Below are 14,110 nucleotides of genomic sequence, written 5' to 3' on the forward strand. Positions count from 1 at the left end.
GAAACTTATATGATCCTTGTTAACTCTCATTGCCAGTAAAAGAAACAACAAAAAAAAAAAAAAACAGTGCAGCAAAGACATTCATAACCATTGTTGGGTATACTCTTGGTCAAATGTGTTTTATATTATAGTCCAGAAAGTTGAATCTTATTTCCTGACATCATCTTAGTAATTTCTTCACTAAATATTCTACTTTTTCTTTTTAAGGTTTTTATTTTATTCAACAGTGGTGATAAAAGCATTACTCACAAGTAGTTAAGATTCCCTCATCAGAGTCAGAGTCTTCCATCAATTTCCTGACTACATGTCTCCTTAGTGTCTTTTGTACCTTTGTTTTCAGCTTCTATCCTATAGATAATAGGTTATGATAGCAGAGATAGATTTAGGCCTGATATAAGGAAGATCTTCCTACTGATTATAACTGTTAAAAAATAGAAGGTTGAATGTTATGGATTATTTTTTGCTGGAAGTCTTCAAGTAAGGAATTTGTAGTCACTTATCAGGTATATTTTAGATTGATGTTCAAATACATAGTGGAGAGTAGCTATTCCTTCTAATTGAGAAGTAATATGAACTCTGAATCAGTGATCATTTTTCTTGCTCTGTATACCTGTTGAAATTGAGCTCTCTTGTTTTTTATGACTTTCCCTAGCTACTCTTAAAGTATGTTTTCCATTTACTGTTCCTTGCTCTGCTATGAGTTTGGGAGACCCAGCTTTAAAAACCATTAGGTTATTTTTATTCATGAAAACTTCTTTTTACTTTAGTCATCCCTAATTATGTGAAATTTTAAAGCATATGTATCTGTATGATATAGCTCAGATGATTGTCTCTCTATGAGCTTTCACTTTTGGCCTTTCTTAGAAATTTTCTCAGTATCTAAAAAACATACACTGGCATTACTACCAACACTCTTATTGCATCTTTAAGTGTGGATGCATAAATTAATACAACTCTAAGTACCACTACACATCTGTCAGACTAGCTTGGATGACAGGAAAAGATAATAATGAATTGAAGTGGATGTGATAAAACTGGGGCACTAATATATTGTTGGTGGAACTGTGAACAGATCCAACTATTCTGGAGAGCAAGTTGGAATTATGCTAAGTTATCAAATTGTGCATATTCTTTGATCCAGCAGTATTTGTACTTGGCTTATTTCTCAAAGAGATCCCAAGAAGAGAAAGGGACCCACATGTGCAAAAAATGTTTCTAGCATCTCTTTTTGTAGTGGCAAGAAACTGGAAACTGAGTGTATGCCCATCAATTGGAGAATGGCTGAATAAATTATGGTATATGAATTTTAAGGAATATTATTGTTCTATTAGAAATGATCAGCAGGATGATTTCAGAGAGGCCGGAAGAGACTTACATGAGCTGTTGCTAAATGAAATGAGCAGAATCAGGATATTATTGTACACAGCAACAAGATTATATGATAATCAATTCTGATGGTTGTCGTTCTCTTCAACAATGAGATGATTCAAACCAGTTCCAATTGTTCAGTGATAAAGAGAGCCATCTACACCCAAAGAGAGGACTATGGGAACTGAATGTGGTTCACAACATAGCATTTTCATTCGTTTTGTTGTTTGCTTACATTTTATTTTGCTTCTCTCTCTCTCTCTCTCTGTTTGATTTGATTTGATTTTTCTTGTGCAACATGATAATTGTATAAATATGTATGCATATATTGCATTTAATATATATCTACCATGTTTAATATCTATTAGACTACTTGCCATCTTGGGGAGGGGGTGGGAGAAGGGGAGGAAATTGGAATACAAGGTTTTGCAAGGGTTAATGTTGAAGCATTGTCCATGCATATGTTTTGAAAAATAAAAAGCTTTAACAAAAAAATAAGTGTGGATGCATAGGAAAAACTGAGGTTATGAGTAATATTTGATTTACTCCATAACCTAACTTTAGAGATAAGAAAAAATTCATACAAAATACTATGTATGTAGAACATTAACCAGCTTTTAATAAACTATATCTGCATAGTTATATAATCATTGAATTAATTTTTAGCAGAGAATAGCCATACTGGACAGGGCATGATGAAAGTAGAAAAAAGCCTATTATATAAGTGAACTAAAGTGCTATAAGTTTAATTAATTAATAAGTTTAATTAATTAGACTAAAATAATTTTATTTAATAGTTGCAATGGGAAGCTAGGAAACTTAAGCCTTAAAAATGCTTACAGACTTCTGACTGAATACAAGATCATAAATATAGTATATGAATAATATCATTTCCCCAGCCAGATGAATATGGGGTGAAATGTAGAGAGATTAGAAATAATAAATCTTCTAGAGGGCAGTGATTATATATAGAGTATAGTTTTGAATATAAAAATGAAAAATCAATTCATGTGGTCATCTTAAAGGAAAAGTCTTTGAAACTGAATCTTGTAAGGAGACTATTCTGAAATTACAAAGCTGAGATCTATATAATTATTATGTTTCTTTCATGTATGATAACTTTTTGTTGTATTACCTTTTAAACTAGCTAGGCAATCTAATGTATTGAAAAGTTAATTGACTACTGAAAAATCAGTCACGTTCTACTGTCTGGTTTTACTGCAGAAAACTAAATTCTTTAAAATTTAAAATATTGAAAACAATGAAATGCAGGTCCCTTCTTTCAGAATAGAAACAGAAACTTGTATATACTTAGTGGTTTACATTTTGGCCTAATTTTTCCTTATGCCATGCCTAAATTTGCTTTTTTTTTTTTTTTTTTTTAAATAATTTCTGTTGCTCCTAATTTGATTTCTCAGGGGGCAAACAAAATAAGGAAAATTCCTTTTTCATGTAGTTAAAATCATAAATCCTGTTGTCTCTAGGCTAAATAACCTCAATTTCTTTAAGTAATCATTATGTGGCACGAATTTAAGATTCTTCACTCTTCTGACTGGTTTCCATTGTTGCATGCTCAGCAGCTTGTTCATATTCTTCCTCAGCTGACATGTTCAGAACTGAATTCCTGAAAGCAGTTTCTATCAATGCAGTCTATTATCATAGTAACTTTTTTGACTGACCTATCATATTATTCATTAAAACTCCTGAATTTTAATTTAGACTGTCTAACCATGCCTCCTTTTTTTTTTTAAGAATTTTTTTTTTAAATTTAGATTTATCTTAATTAAATTTGCTTTAGATTTCAAGTTTGCCTGTCAAGATTTTTTAAAATCTTAACTATCATCCACTTTATTAGGTATCTTTTTCAGTATTATTTTATTTGCTTATTGACTAAGCCTGTGGTACATTGGAAAGCACTGGATTTGACATCAGAGACCTGGATATAAATACTAGTTCTGCCACCTGTACCTTAGACGTTTCACTTAATATCTCTAGGCCCCATTTTTCTTTTCCATAAAATGAAGAGAGTGAATTGATGATATTTATTATCTGTGATCTTACTTAAGTTATTTATGAAAACGTTCAGGCGCAGAGAGCTATAACTCTTCCAAATTGACATGGAACCAGTTCTTTGAGTCAAACTATTCAGCCAGTTCTGAAGCTTGAAGCTTTCTAATTGTACTGCCTCCCCAACTTTTCCACAAGAATAACAAAAATCTTGTTAATTATTTAGTATTTCTCTGATGTACTAGTTTTAGTAGCCCCTCCAAAAAGGGGCTTAAGATTACTTTATGCTGATTTGTAATTGATGAAACCATGTATCTCTCTTTGTGATCGCCACTTCCTTTCCTAGACGATCTTAAACCATTTAGCTTACCAAGAACAAAGGAGACATAACAGCTTTTATTTGAATAATTTGTGGGAAAAGTAGGTAGAACTGAAGAGTGTTAACCCTGACAGATGTAATAATAAAGTAGAGAAGTTGAAAAGATTGTAGGTTGCCTTAATCTTTCCTAAAGATTTCTTTATGCCACAGAGAGAAGCTCAGTACCTTCTTTTCTACTTCAAAGAACCTAAGGATAAATACATTATATGTCTTTCTTTTCTACTGACAGGGGTGTGTGTGTGCATCTATGCACACATATACATACACACACACACACACACACACACACACACACACACTTTATATAAATAAAATCACATTAGGGAATTAGGGAAGAGTGATAACCTACTGAGTTCAAAAATGCAGTAAGAATACCACAATTATATTATTTATATTACTCTACTTTTGTAGTAGAACAAACATATTTAGCATTTATTCATTACCTTTGTTATAATCTTTTCACCATAAAACCATATGTTTTCACTTAATTACCTATCAAATCTGAAGTTCCTTAATCAAAAGCTCTGAAGCTTGAACTCTAACCTAGATAGATCTGTATTGATTTTGGCAATAAGTTTTATGATAGAAAGTAGGCACTGGAGGTCAAAAGAGACTTTCCAGAAAGCATTAGTTCTGCAGGTTCCCTGGTTAATTGGACAATTGATCACAGATATGGAACTAAGAGATACTACACTGAGACACAAGGAGCTATTTGTTACATGCTATTATATATCATGCTGTTAATAGTATTGAAGAAATTGAAAAGAGAGTCTTGTTCAAAGGATAAGTTGTGTTCTATAGAGCATTCAAGTATAGAGTGGAAAACCCTTAAATATGACTAGCTGTTTTAAAATATCCCATATACATTTTAAAAAGATGAGACAGGTTTGAAATTGGTGGGTATATTAATTCAGAATCCCTCAAGTTTGGATCCTAATGAGGAGAGGCCTGAGGATGAGGCGAATACCATTTATACCTTCTTTTTCTTCTCTTAGTTTTGCCCATTCCCCAAGCTCCTTCTTCATCTCAGAAGGGAAGCCCCCGAGACCAGGAGATGGCAGCTGCACTTCTCACAGCTGGGTTCCAGGTAAGCTGTGGTCTGCTTACCCCTTATTAAAACCCTATAGCTGCTACTTGATTATTTGCCATCATCCTGGATCTTCACAGTAGATTTCACCTAGGGTATTCACCCTAAATACTTCTTCCTGGAGATATCAATTCTGACTTTCTGATGGTCACCTTTTCTATTTTTCTCCCCATTTCAACCTAACACACTACTCATTTCATCAGATAGATTCTCTCAGTGTTCTATTCTGATCCTGCTGGTTCATTTCTTTACTCTGGGTTAAAGTAGTGGGACTATAACTTTTGGGACAAAAGGCCTCAGTGGGGATTTTGTGTTGTTCCAGACTTTGGTGAAGATTGAGGACATGGCAGTTTCTCTTATCCAAGAGGAGTGGGGACTTCTTGATCCAGCACAGAAAGACCACTGTAGTGATGGCAGGCCAGAGAATTATGGTCACATGTACTCCCTGGGTAAGAACCAATAGCAAATTAGCATATTTTAAAATTTTATTGACTTACCATGGGATTGTAGCCATGCACGTATGCATGTATGTATGCAGACCTCAATTAAGTTTAACCTCAGGTAAATAAAATATAAAGACCCTTGTAAGATCCTAAAATAACATGCTTATCTTTTTTGTTGCTCATAACAGCTTCATGAAGTAGGTGATATTATTCCCATTTTACAGATAAAGAAACAAGCTGAGAGAGATTAAGTGATTTTCCATGAGTCACACAGCTAGTAAGTGTCTGAGGTAGGATTTGAACTCAAGTTTTCCTGAATTCCCAAATCCAGTATTCTAATCACTGCCACTCTTGCCTGCACCATGTTCTTGCTCTAATATTCCAAAGTATATTTTGTTAATTTTGGTTGGACTCTGTATTTGGAAACAAATTTCTGGGTTTTTTTTTCCCCTTAATGTCACTTTTTCCATCTTCTCATTTCCCTGACAGATATTTGATATATATATTTCAAATTTTATTTACCATTGTTTATCCTTTTTTAAACTATTCTTGGTATTTTCCCATTCTTACTATCTTTGCTAGATCTTCTTGCCATAATTATAGAATTCCACTTAGCAACTCTCCATCCCTTTAAGTCTCCTTGATATTCATCCTCCAGTCCTTATACAAACCAAAGTCCAAGTTTTTCTCACTTGAGCCTTTTACCAGCTTTAAGATCATAGATTTAGACCTAAAAAGGGCCTGTGGTAATATGGTTTTATTCCATAATTTTATAGATGAGGAAATAGGCCAAGAGAAGGTACTTGCCCAGGGTCACACAGATAATAGCTAGAATTTGATTACAGAACAGTTTTCTTTTTTCTACAATATTAGGCCTTTCATGGAGGTCACACTTAAGGAAGAATGGGAAATAGGGAAGACAGCACTCCATAAACCTATGAATTCTAATTCACTTCACTTGTGAATTTGATCTTTTAGGACTGATTTATAGATCAGCCTCTGCAAATGCTTTTTCAAACTTTCAGGTCTGAGAGTAGAAACCTAGGACTTAAAACGTAGTTTCCCCAGTTCAACTCATCTTCTTCTGTCACATTGCAGTTACCAAATTGGATTATAGTAATTGGTTCTGATCTTTATGGTTATGTTGCTTTTATATCTTTTGCACTAGTTTGGCATTAGTTCCTGTGCTTCTGGAAATCAGGAGTCATGAGTGAAAGCCTCCATTCCCCCTTTGGGCTTCCAGCTTAAGCTTCCCCTACTAGACTAATGATCTCTTCATTTTTGAACATATACTTTTTGGTGACCTGAGCCTAGCTCCCCACTTACTGCAAGAATCAGATGGTAGATTCCTTTAAGAGCTAGTGAACACCAAATTCCTAAAGGTACTTTAAAGCCCAATCTATTTTCATTGCTCTGAGCATGCTGAACATATCTTCTGTCTACTGTTCTTTAGTGATTTCTTAGATTACAATTTACAGTTAGAAAACATTTTTAAACAGTACACATTAACAGAGCATCTTTCATTTTTCCAGACTCTTTTCTATTCTCCCCTATCCCCTTCATGCTAAGACAAGAAAGATAAAATCTTGAAGAAGCATTAGGAATGGGTAAATGAATAGAATTACTCTTGTCATTTTATCTGATTAAGTCTGGCTGGGAGCTTTGTTCCCTGTCTACTAACTCTACATCACTGTTGTCCCATGGTATTTTGAACCTTGGTATTTCTTTTCTTATATTATGATGCCACTTTGCTATCAAGCCCTTGCTATTTGAGTGTTCTAGTGTTATTTGGTTTCTTTGGTTTGTTTCAGGTGGTGAGACCAGGAGTGAGAACAGGGATCTAACTCAAAAACAGGTAATACCTCCTGAAATGGAACCAAATGGAGAGAAAACTGCCAAACGCAATGGGAATGTTCCTGAGAATAAAGATCATGGACAAGCTAGTGAATATACAGGCAGGGTAGATCGACGGCGAGGAAACCCCCCCACAGGAGAAAGACGACATAAATGTGAGGAATGTGGGAAGAGCTTTGCCCAAAGCTCGGGCCTTGTACGACACTGGAGAATCCACACTGGGGAAAAACCATATCAATGTAATGTGTGTGGTAAAGCCTTCAGTTATAGGTCAGCCCTTCTTTCACATCAGGATATCCACAACAAAGTGAAACGCTATCATTGTAAAGAGTGTGGGAAAGCCTTTAGTCAGAACACAGGACTTATTCTACATCAGAGAATCCACACTGGGGAAAAGCCTTATGAGTGTAATCAGTGTGGGAAGGCTTTTAGTCAGAGTGCAGGCCTAATTCTACATCAGAGAATTCACAGTGGGGAAAAACCCTATGAATGTAATGAATGTGGAAAAGCTTTTAGTCATAGTTCTCACCTTATTGGACATCAGAGAATCCACACTGGGGAGAAACCCTATGAATGTGATGAGTGTGGAAAAACTTTCAGGAGGAGCTCACACCTCATTGGCCATCAGAGAAGCCACACTGGGGAGAAACCCTACAAATGTGGTGAATGTGGGAGAGCTTTCAGTCAGAAGTCAGGTCTTATTGAACATCAAAGAATACATACAGGAGAGAGACCCTATAAATGTAAAGAATGTGGGAAAGCTTTCAATGGAAACACAGGCCTTATTCAACATTTGAGAATCCATACTGGGGAGAAACCTTATCAGTGTGGTGCATGTGGAAAGGCCTTTATTCAAAGGTCAAGTCTTATTCGACATCAGAGAATACACAGTGCAGAAAAATCTGAATCCACATAATATGTATGAAAGCTTTCAGTCACAATTCAAGCATTATTCAACCATTAGAGAATTAGGTGCCATTCCTGAGAGCCTAAAAGAAGAGTGCTTTGCAACTAGTAGGTGCTTAATAAATATTTGTTAAATTTGAATTGAAACTACACTGGAGAGAGTCCCTGTCATTTGTAGTAAATGAGTGAAAAGTAAGTTAGTCACTGTTATAATCTTATCTAGTATCTAGTATCATAGAATCTATATGGTATAGTTACATTATACTACTCTTCAGAGCAAGTTGGGCAAAATTTACTTGATATTTTGGCCCATTGTGTAATGGGATAGAATTTTTAAGTTGCCTATTTATTCTCTGAAATTGAAAAATGTGTTTGAATAAGCTGCTTATTTACCATCCAAGAAATTTAACTATGGTTCTGGCTAAGTGGCTATGGATTTGAAAGCTGCTACTATTCCTTTCATCACCACATTTTGTCTTTCCCATTGTTTCCCTTCATATTCTTTGTTGAAATTACTGTCATGTTTCTAATTGGATGTACAGTATTACTTTAGATTATCATGAGGCTTCATGAAAAACTTCAAGCTTTATAAAATCATAGGAAAATGTTGAAAAACACTTAATCCTTTCATGCTAATATACCTGTATTTTATTGTAAATGTTTCTGTGATTGTCTCCACTGTTTGTAAATTTGAATTCAGGGTCTTTTCTTTTTTGTCATGTCATTTTGTTGACTCCTTAGGTTACACAGATATATTATGTCCATTACTTTTGGTGAAGTTATCAAAGGAAGTGAAAGCAAAGTAATAATGATAGGAGTAATGTAGAAAAATAGGTGAGTTGAAATCTTTGCCTAGTTTTCCTGTCAATATTCAGATAACTGTATGTTATAGCTTCTCCTGCTTTGTACAGTACCATCCACCTATTCTAAACTTGGGGCAGACCCATGCCATACAACCTTCAGAATGCTACAGATTGGGAAAAAACAGGGGATAAGAAAAAATATATCTAAAGAACATACATTTCTTCTGGTCATTATTTTTCTGCTCTCTCATGTTCTAATTAACCTTCACAGATGTCATAAGCAGCAGCTAGTACATATTATTTCTTTTTGCTTTACTTCTAACTATTAGCTTCAGTGATTTCAGTATCTATTTTGAAAATCCACACATAACCTCAGTTTTAAAGATCCTTTCCTTCTTGGACTATATTGATTTCCATCTTTACTCTGTTAGTCAGACTAACACCAGGGTCACTGCTCTATCTCTAATCCAGAATATGAAGTGTGAATAAAGTAATGAGGTTGATATTATAAATTACCATACTGGAACTCAGGAAGTCTTTCTTATACTTTCCTTAAGATTTCTTTGGAATTTATTATTTGTAGGTAGCTTTAGAGCCAATTTAAAAGTCATGTTAGAAACTCATGCCTATTACTTTTTTTTTTTCCTAAAACTATTTTCCAATTTGATAATCTCTTCATTAGTAGCTTGGATACAGACTCCTGGGTTGTTTTTAAAAACCAGATACTATTATTACCTACTACATCAAAGATGGGTTGTAATCTGTGGTAGTGGAGGGAGTTACCTACTTAAACTGACAAAATCAGATGTATTTTTTTTTATCTTATTATCTTATACGTCATATGTTATAATAAGTCAAGCTCCTTCTTTTCCCCCTGCCTCTCCTCGCTAAAATCTCCTAGTAACATCTTTATGGCACCCTTCCTTAATTAAATTTTCTCTTACCAAACTGTTTGAATATTACATTCAATCTTTCAACTTAAATTGGTTGTCTTTGTTACACTGGTTCTTCTCCATTAGTTATCTAGTACTTCGTTGTCAAATGCTTTAACCTTTCTTCATTCCCCATTTCACTTTTCTTGGTCAATTGTCTTACTCGTGCTAGTCCCAGAGTAAGCTGATTTCGAGCCAGATAATGCCATAGAAAACTCCTTTTGGACCTTTACCTGTTAATTAATGATTTAGAAAATCCCAGAACCAAGCCATCTTAATCTACTATAGATTCTTCTTCATAGTTTCTTTAAGATAAAAATTTTGCTTAGGACATGTTTTGTGGATACACATGTTCCTTAGGATGAGATTTCTGATGGACAGTAAAAACATCTATGATGTGGGCTCTATTATGTCTCTCATCCTTCCCCTTTTCATTTATTCAACAGACATTAATTATGTGCCTTCTGTAAGGAGAGCTCTTTACTAGGTTCTAGGGGATTTTTAAAAAGTTTAGAAAATATTACCTGCCTTCATGGAGCTTACATTTTAAATGATGTCATTATAGTTGTGGAATCTCAGAGTTGAAAAAGATCCAGGGGCATTTTCTTCAATCCATTCTTGACTAAGAGTGCTTTTTAAAAAAAATCTCTAACAAATGATTATACAGCCTATACTTGATATCCAGTAGTAATCTAGTGAATAATCTACCTCCTTAGACAGGCACTCAGTTTTTAGATAGGCTTAATTGGTAGGAAGCTTTTTCTTCTTGTAAGCCTAAATATGCAGATTCTACATCACTATAGTTCTTTCCACTGTGACCAAACAGAAAATGTCTAATGACTCTTCTACCTAACAGCCCTTCAGATATTTGAAGATAAAGTATCTTGGTCTTTGAAAGATTAGTAATGATCCATTACTCATACCTGGTATTTTTTCCCAGTGTTTTTGATGTGTATTTGGAACAGATGACATTAAGTCATCCAGGAACTTTCTAATTGTATTCTTATCTAGGATGTCGAAACCTTTTTAGGAGTTTAGCCTTTATTCTCCTTGGCAGAGAAAATAGAAGCAAAATAAGAGTTAATTTATCCTTTCCATTTTTTTTTCATTATCTGATCCATTCTAAGAGTATGCCTATCCATTCTTCGATACTCTAACAAAGCTTAAAAAAAATTTTTTGTTTCCTACTTAGCTAGTAACTCATTCTGAGCTTTTGTCCTTCAGATATTATACTTCATAGCATCATGCCCTGTTTTTAAATTCATTCTGTTTTCTACCAAAGCAAGTCCACATTTGCCTCTTTAGAGTCCCCTTACTCATTGAAATTAAAGTGTGTGTGTGTTTTCAGAATTTTATTCTTGAGACCTTTTCATCTTTTTTGGGCTTATTGAATTTGGGCATGGGATCCTTCTTATTTCTTTGAATCTTTGAATATCTGTCAAAATCTAGAGAGCATTTTAAACTTCTTGGTTATCTTCTTTGCTATCATGAATTCTACAGTGTTTTTCACTATTTATTTGTTAGTAAAAATCAAGTCCAAAATAATGGTATCTTAGTTTCTCTGTGTCCTTTCTCCATTTCATTCTCCCTTCTCCCTCCCCTTCCAACTACCCCATCCCCTTTAATTCTAGAAGGATCAACATCAAATAAGAATTTATTTGGGCAATGAGAGAGCTCCAGCAGATACATAGATAATCAGAATTCTGAATTACTATATTATGTTCCTGTGTTCTTTTTTTTGAACTCCTTATTTCCTTCTGTTCAAAAAAGTTATAATATACTCTGGAATTGGAATTCACGGGAGCCGTTGGAATACACAGGAGCCACTGACAGTGGCTGTTGGAGATCCAACCCAAATCTGCAGAATGGATCTCCTCTTGTGAGAGGATGAGACAAGGAGACTGAGAGGCTGTTGCGTTGTCTGACCTCACTCCTCATCCCTCTGCTTTCAGTTTATCTCATTCTCAGTCCACAACACCTGTGTCAGCAAAGACTGCCTTGCAACTCCTTCAGATGTTATGATCCACAGCTGTGGAGGCTCTCGGAGAATTGATCTGTCCCTTAACATACTTTCATGACAGGAGTGTCACTGTTCCTCCTTCTGCTGACCACCCATATGCTCTCAAACTTTCCTACTCTGATTTCTGGAATTCCTCATACAAGTATAGCTTCTTCATATGTAATGCTGCTCTATCTGTCTTTTAATTTTAACTGTAGTAATAGATTACTCATTATATAAATGAGGAATCTGAGATCTACAAAGGTTAAGTGCCTTTCCACCTAACAAAAATTACATTTTTCTTCTTTGCTTTTAGAGTAAATTTTGGGTCTTTGTGGAGATGGGGTGAAAAAACAAGTCTGTCATTTTGTGTTAGTCCATTAAGGGGAAATGTCCAGAGCATAAAATGACTGCAAATAGGAGATGGGATTTAGGAGGGTAACTGAAAAAAATAAAGCAATTACCTTAAAGCATCTAAAGCTTCTATCTGCTAAGGGGAAGTGAGATATGTTGAGCAAAATGATTGAAAGTGGATATTTTGTACTTCAATAAGGAGAGATGGGGAAAATAAAAGGATTAAAAAAAAGGTCTTTGCTCACCCACTGAGTGAAATATGAAGAACCTTTTCTTAATCTGGATACTTCTTCCATCTACAGTCCTGTTTCCCTTCTACTCTTCCTGGAATGAAGGAAACCAGCACTTATAAATGCCTTCTAGGGGCCAGGTATTGTGCTTTACGAGTATCTTATTTGATCTTCACAACAACCTTGGGAGGTAGATGCCCTTATTATCCCCATTTTACAGTTGAAGAAATTGAATTGACAGAGGTTAAGTGAATTGCTCAGTAAAAGTCTACAACCTGATTAGAAAACAAGTCTTCCTTACTCCAGCCCCAATAATTTTTCTGTTGTTACTAGTTGTATCCTAATTTCTCACATTGGTAACAACCCATTTTTGGTGACTCTGCCTCCTCAAGTGAGTTATATGTTCTTCTTTGCATTTTCTTACTAAATTCTTAAATTATAACTTGGCTTCTCTTCTTGCCATATAGTTATAGTCATTGTTCCATTACCTTGTGCAGCATCCTTTGAACTTACTAATACCTCAACCTTGTAATTCTTTTCAACTTCTCCTTTATCCAGTGCCACACACTTAACATTCTTATTTAGTAATATGTCTCAGAACTCATTTTACATTTCCACAGGCACTCCTCCCATCGAACTGGCCCATTATCACATGCATGAATTATTTATATTTGTTCTCCCCATCTCTTAAAGTCCTCCTCTAATGTCTTCTGCACATATTAAATATTATTTTCATGGCATATTTCCTCTTAAGAAGCTATAGTAATTCCTTATAATCTAAACTTAGTTTGCCCTTTCAAGTTCTCTATCAATTTAGTTGTTCAGAAGTAGCTAATCTAATCTTTTAGCTAATTCAAATTTTTTAGCTAGTTCAAATCATCTTCTGCATAGTCATTTGCCTTTTTAAAAATTAATACTTTGTTGATCCTGTTTTCCTTGCTTAGAAATTGCTCTAACCTAAAATTATTTCATGTCCATTATTTATGGCACTCAAATCATCTATTCTCAGCTTTCTTTAACTAATCTCACATTACTTACACTGATCACTAATAGTTTATATTTTATTATTTTGTACTTCCTAAATGATAACAGCTAGCTAATACCATAGATTCATTTTGTATGTGTTTTCTTACTGATAGATTGTAAGCTCTTTGTGGGCAAGGGACAGTATCTTTTACTTTTGTATCCTATAGTGCCTAGTACAGTGCTGAGTACATGGTAGGAATTTAATAAATGCTTGTTGAATTAAAGTATATATTCACTATATGAATTATCTGCAGTTAATTTTTAAGTTTCCTTCCTACTCCACATTAGTTCTGGGATGGCACTTCCTGCCACTTATTGTGTGTTTAAGAAGTACATACAGGCTAATTTTTTAAAGACATGGCTGCATGAGACAATATCCATTATTACTAATACAACCAAATAATCAGCCAGTCTAGGAAAGCAAAAAGATATAAAATCATAAGCTTCCTACCTGTGAAGAATTTATCTACCCTCTAAGATTATTTTGGGGTTAAGAAATGAATTAGGAATTTCTCTAATCCCTCAGTAATTGCTTGTCCACTTCTGCTTAAATTAGGAATGCTAAGGGACTTGGGAAAGTAGGATTGTTAGGCCTTAGGCTGGATGGATACAAAACAAGTAAAAAGAAAAATAGAATCATTTGTGATTTGCTCTTAGAAAAAGTACATATTCTTGGTTTTTTAATGGTGTATTACATATGCATGTGGTCTGTAAGATTTTAA

At 34.5% G+C, this 14,110-nt stretch overlaps 1 protein-coding gene across 4 annotated transcripts in view; it reads left to right on the forward strand.

Moving 5' to 3' along the window:
* LOC141541013 (zinc finger protein with KRAB and SCAN domains 8-like) overlaps nucleotides 1–13,624 on the forward strand; it is a 45,506-nt gene extending 31,882 nt beyond the window's left edge. For 3 of the 4 annotated variants that reach the window (XM_074265053.1, XM_074265054.1, XM_074265056.1), the window contains 3 exons: nucleotides 4,750–4,841; nucleotides 5,164–5,290; nucleotides 7,096–13,624. In XM_074265053.1, the coding sequence (XP_074121154.1) occupies nucleotides 4,750–4,841; nucleotides 5,164–5,290; nucleotides 7,096–8,054 (1,178 nt within the window). In that variant the 3' untranslated portion in view covers nucleotides 8,055–13,624. The remainder of the gene's footprint in view (nucleotides 1–4,749; nucleotides 4,842–5,163; nucleotides 5,291–7,095) is intronic. The other variant, XM_074265055.1, reaches the window with a different exon arrangement.
* Nucleotides 13,625–14,110: the final 486 nt, after the last annotated feature.

Source organism: Sminthopsis crassicaudata, chromosome 4, assembly GCF_048593235.1.
Source record: "Sminthopsis crassicaudata isolate SCR6 chromosome 4, ASM4859323v1, whole genome shotgun sequence".
In the NCBI taxonomy this organism is placed as follows: domain Eukaryota; kingdom Metazoa; phylum Chordata; class Mammalia; order Dasyuromorphia; family Dasyuridae; genus Sminthopsis; species Sminthopsis crassicaudata.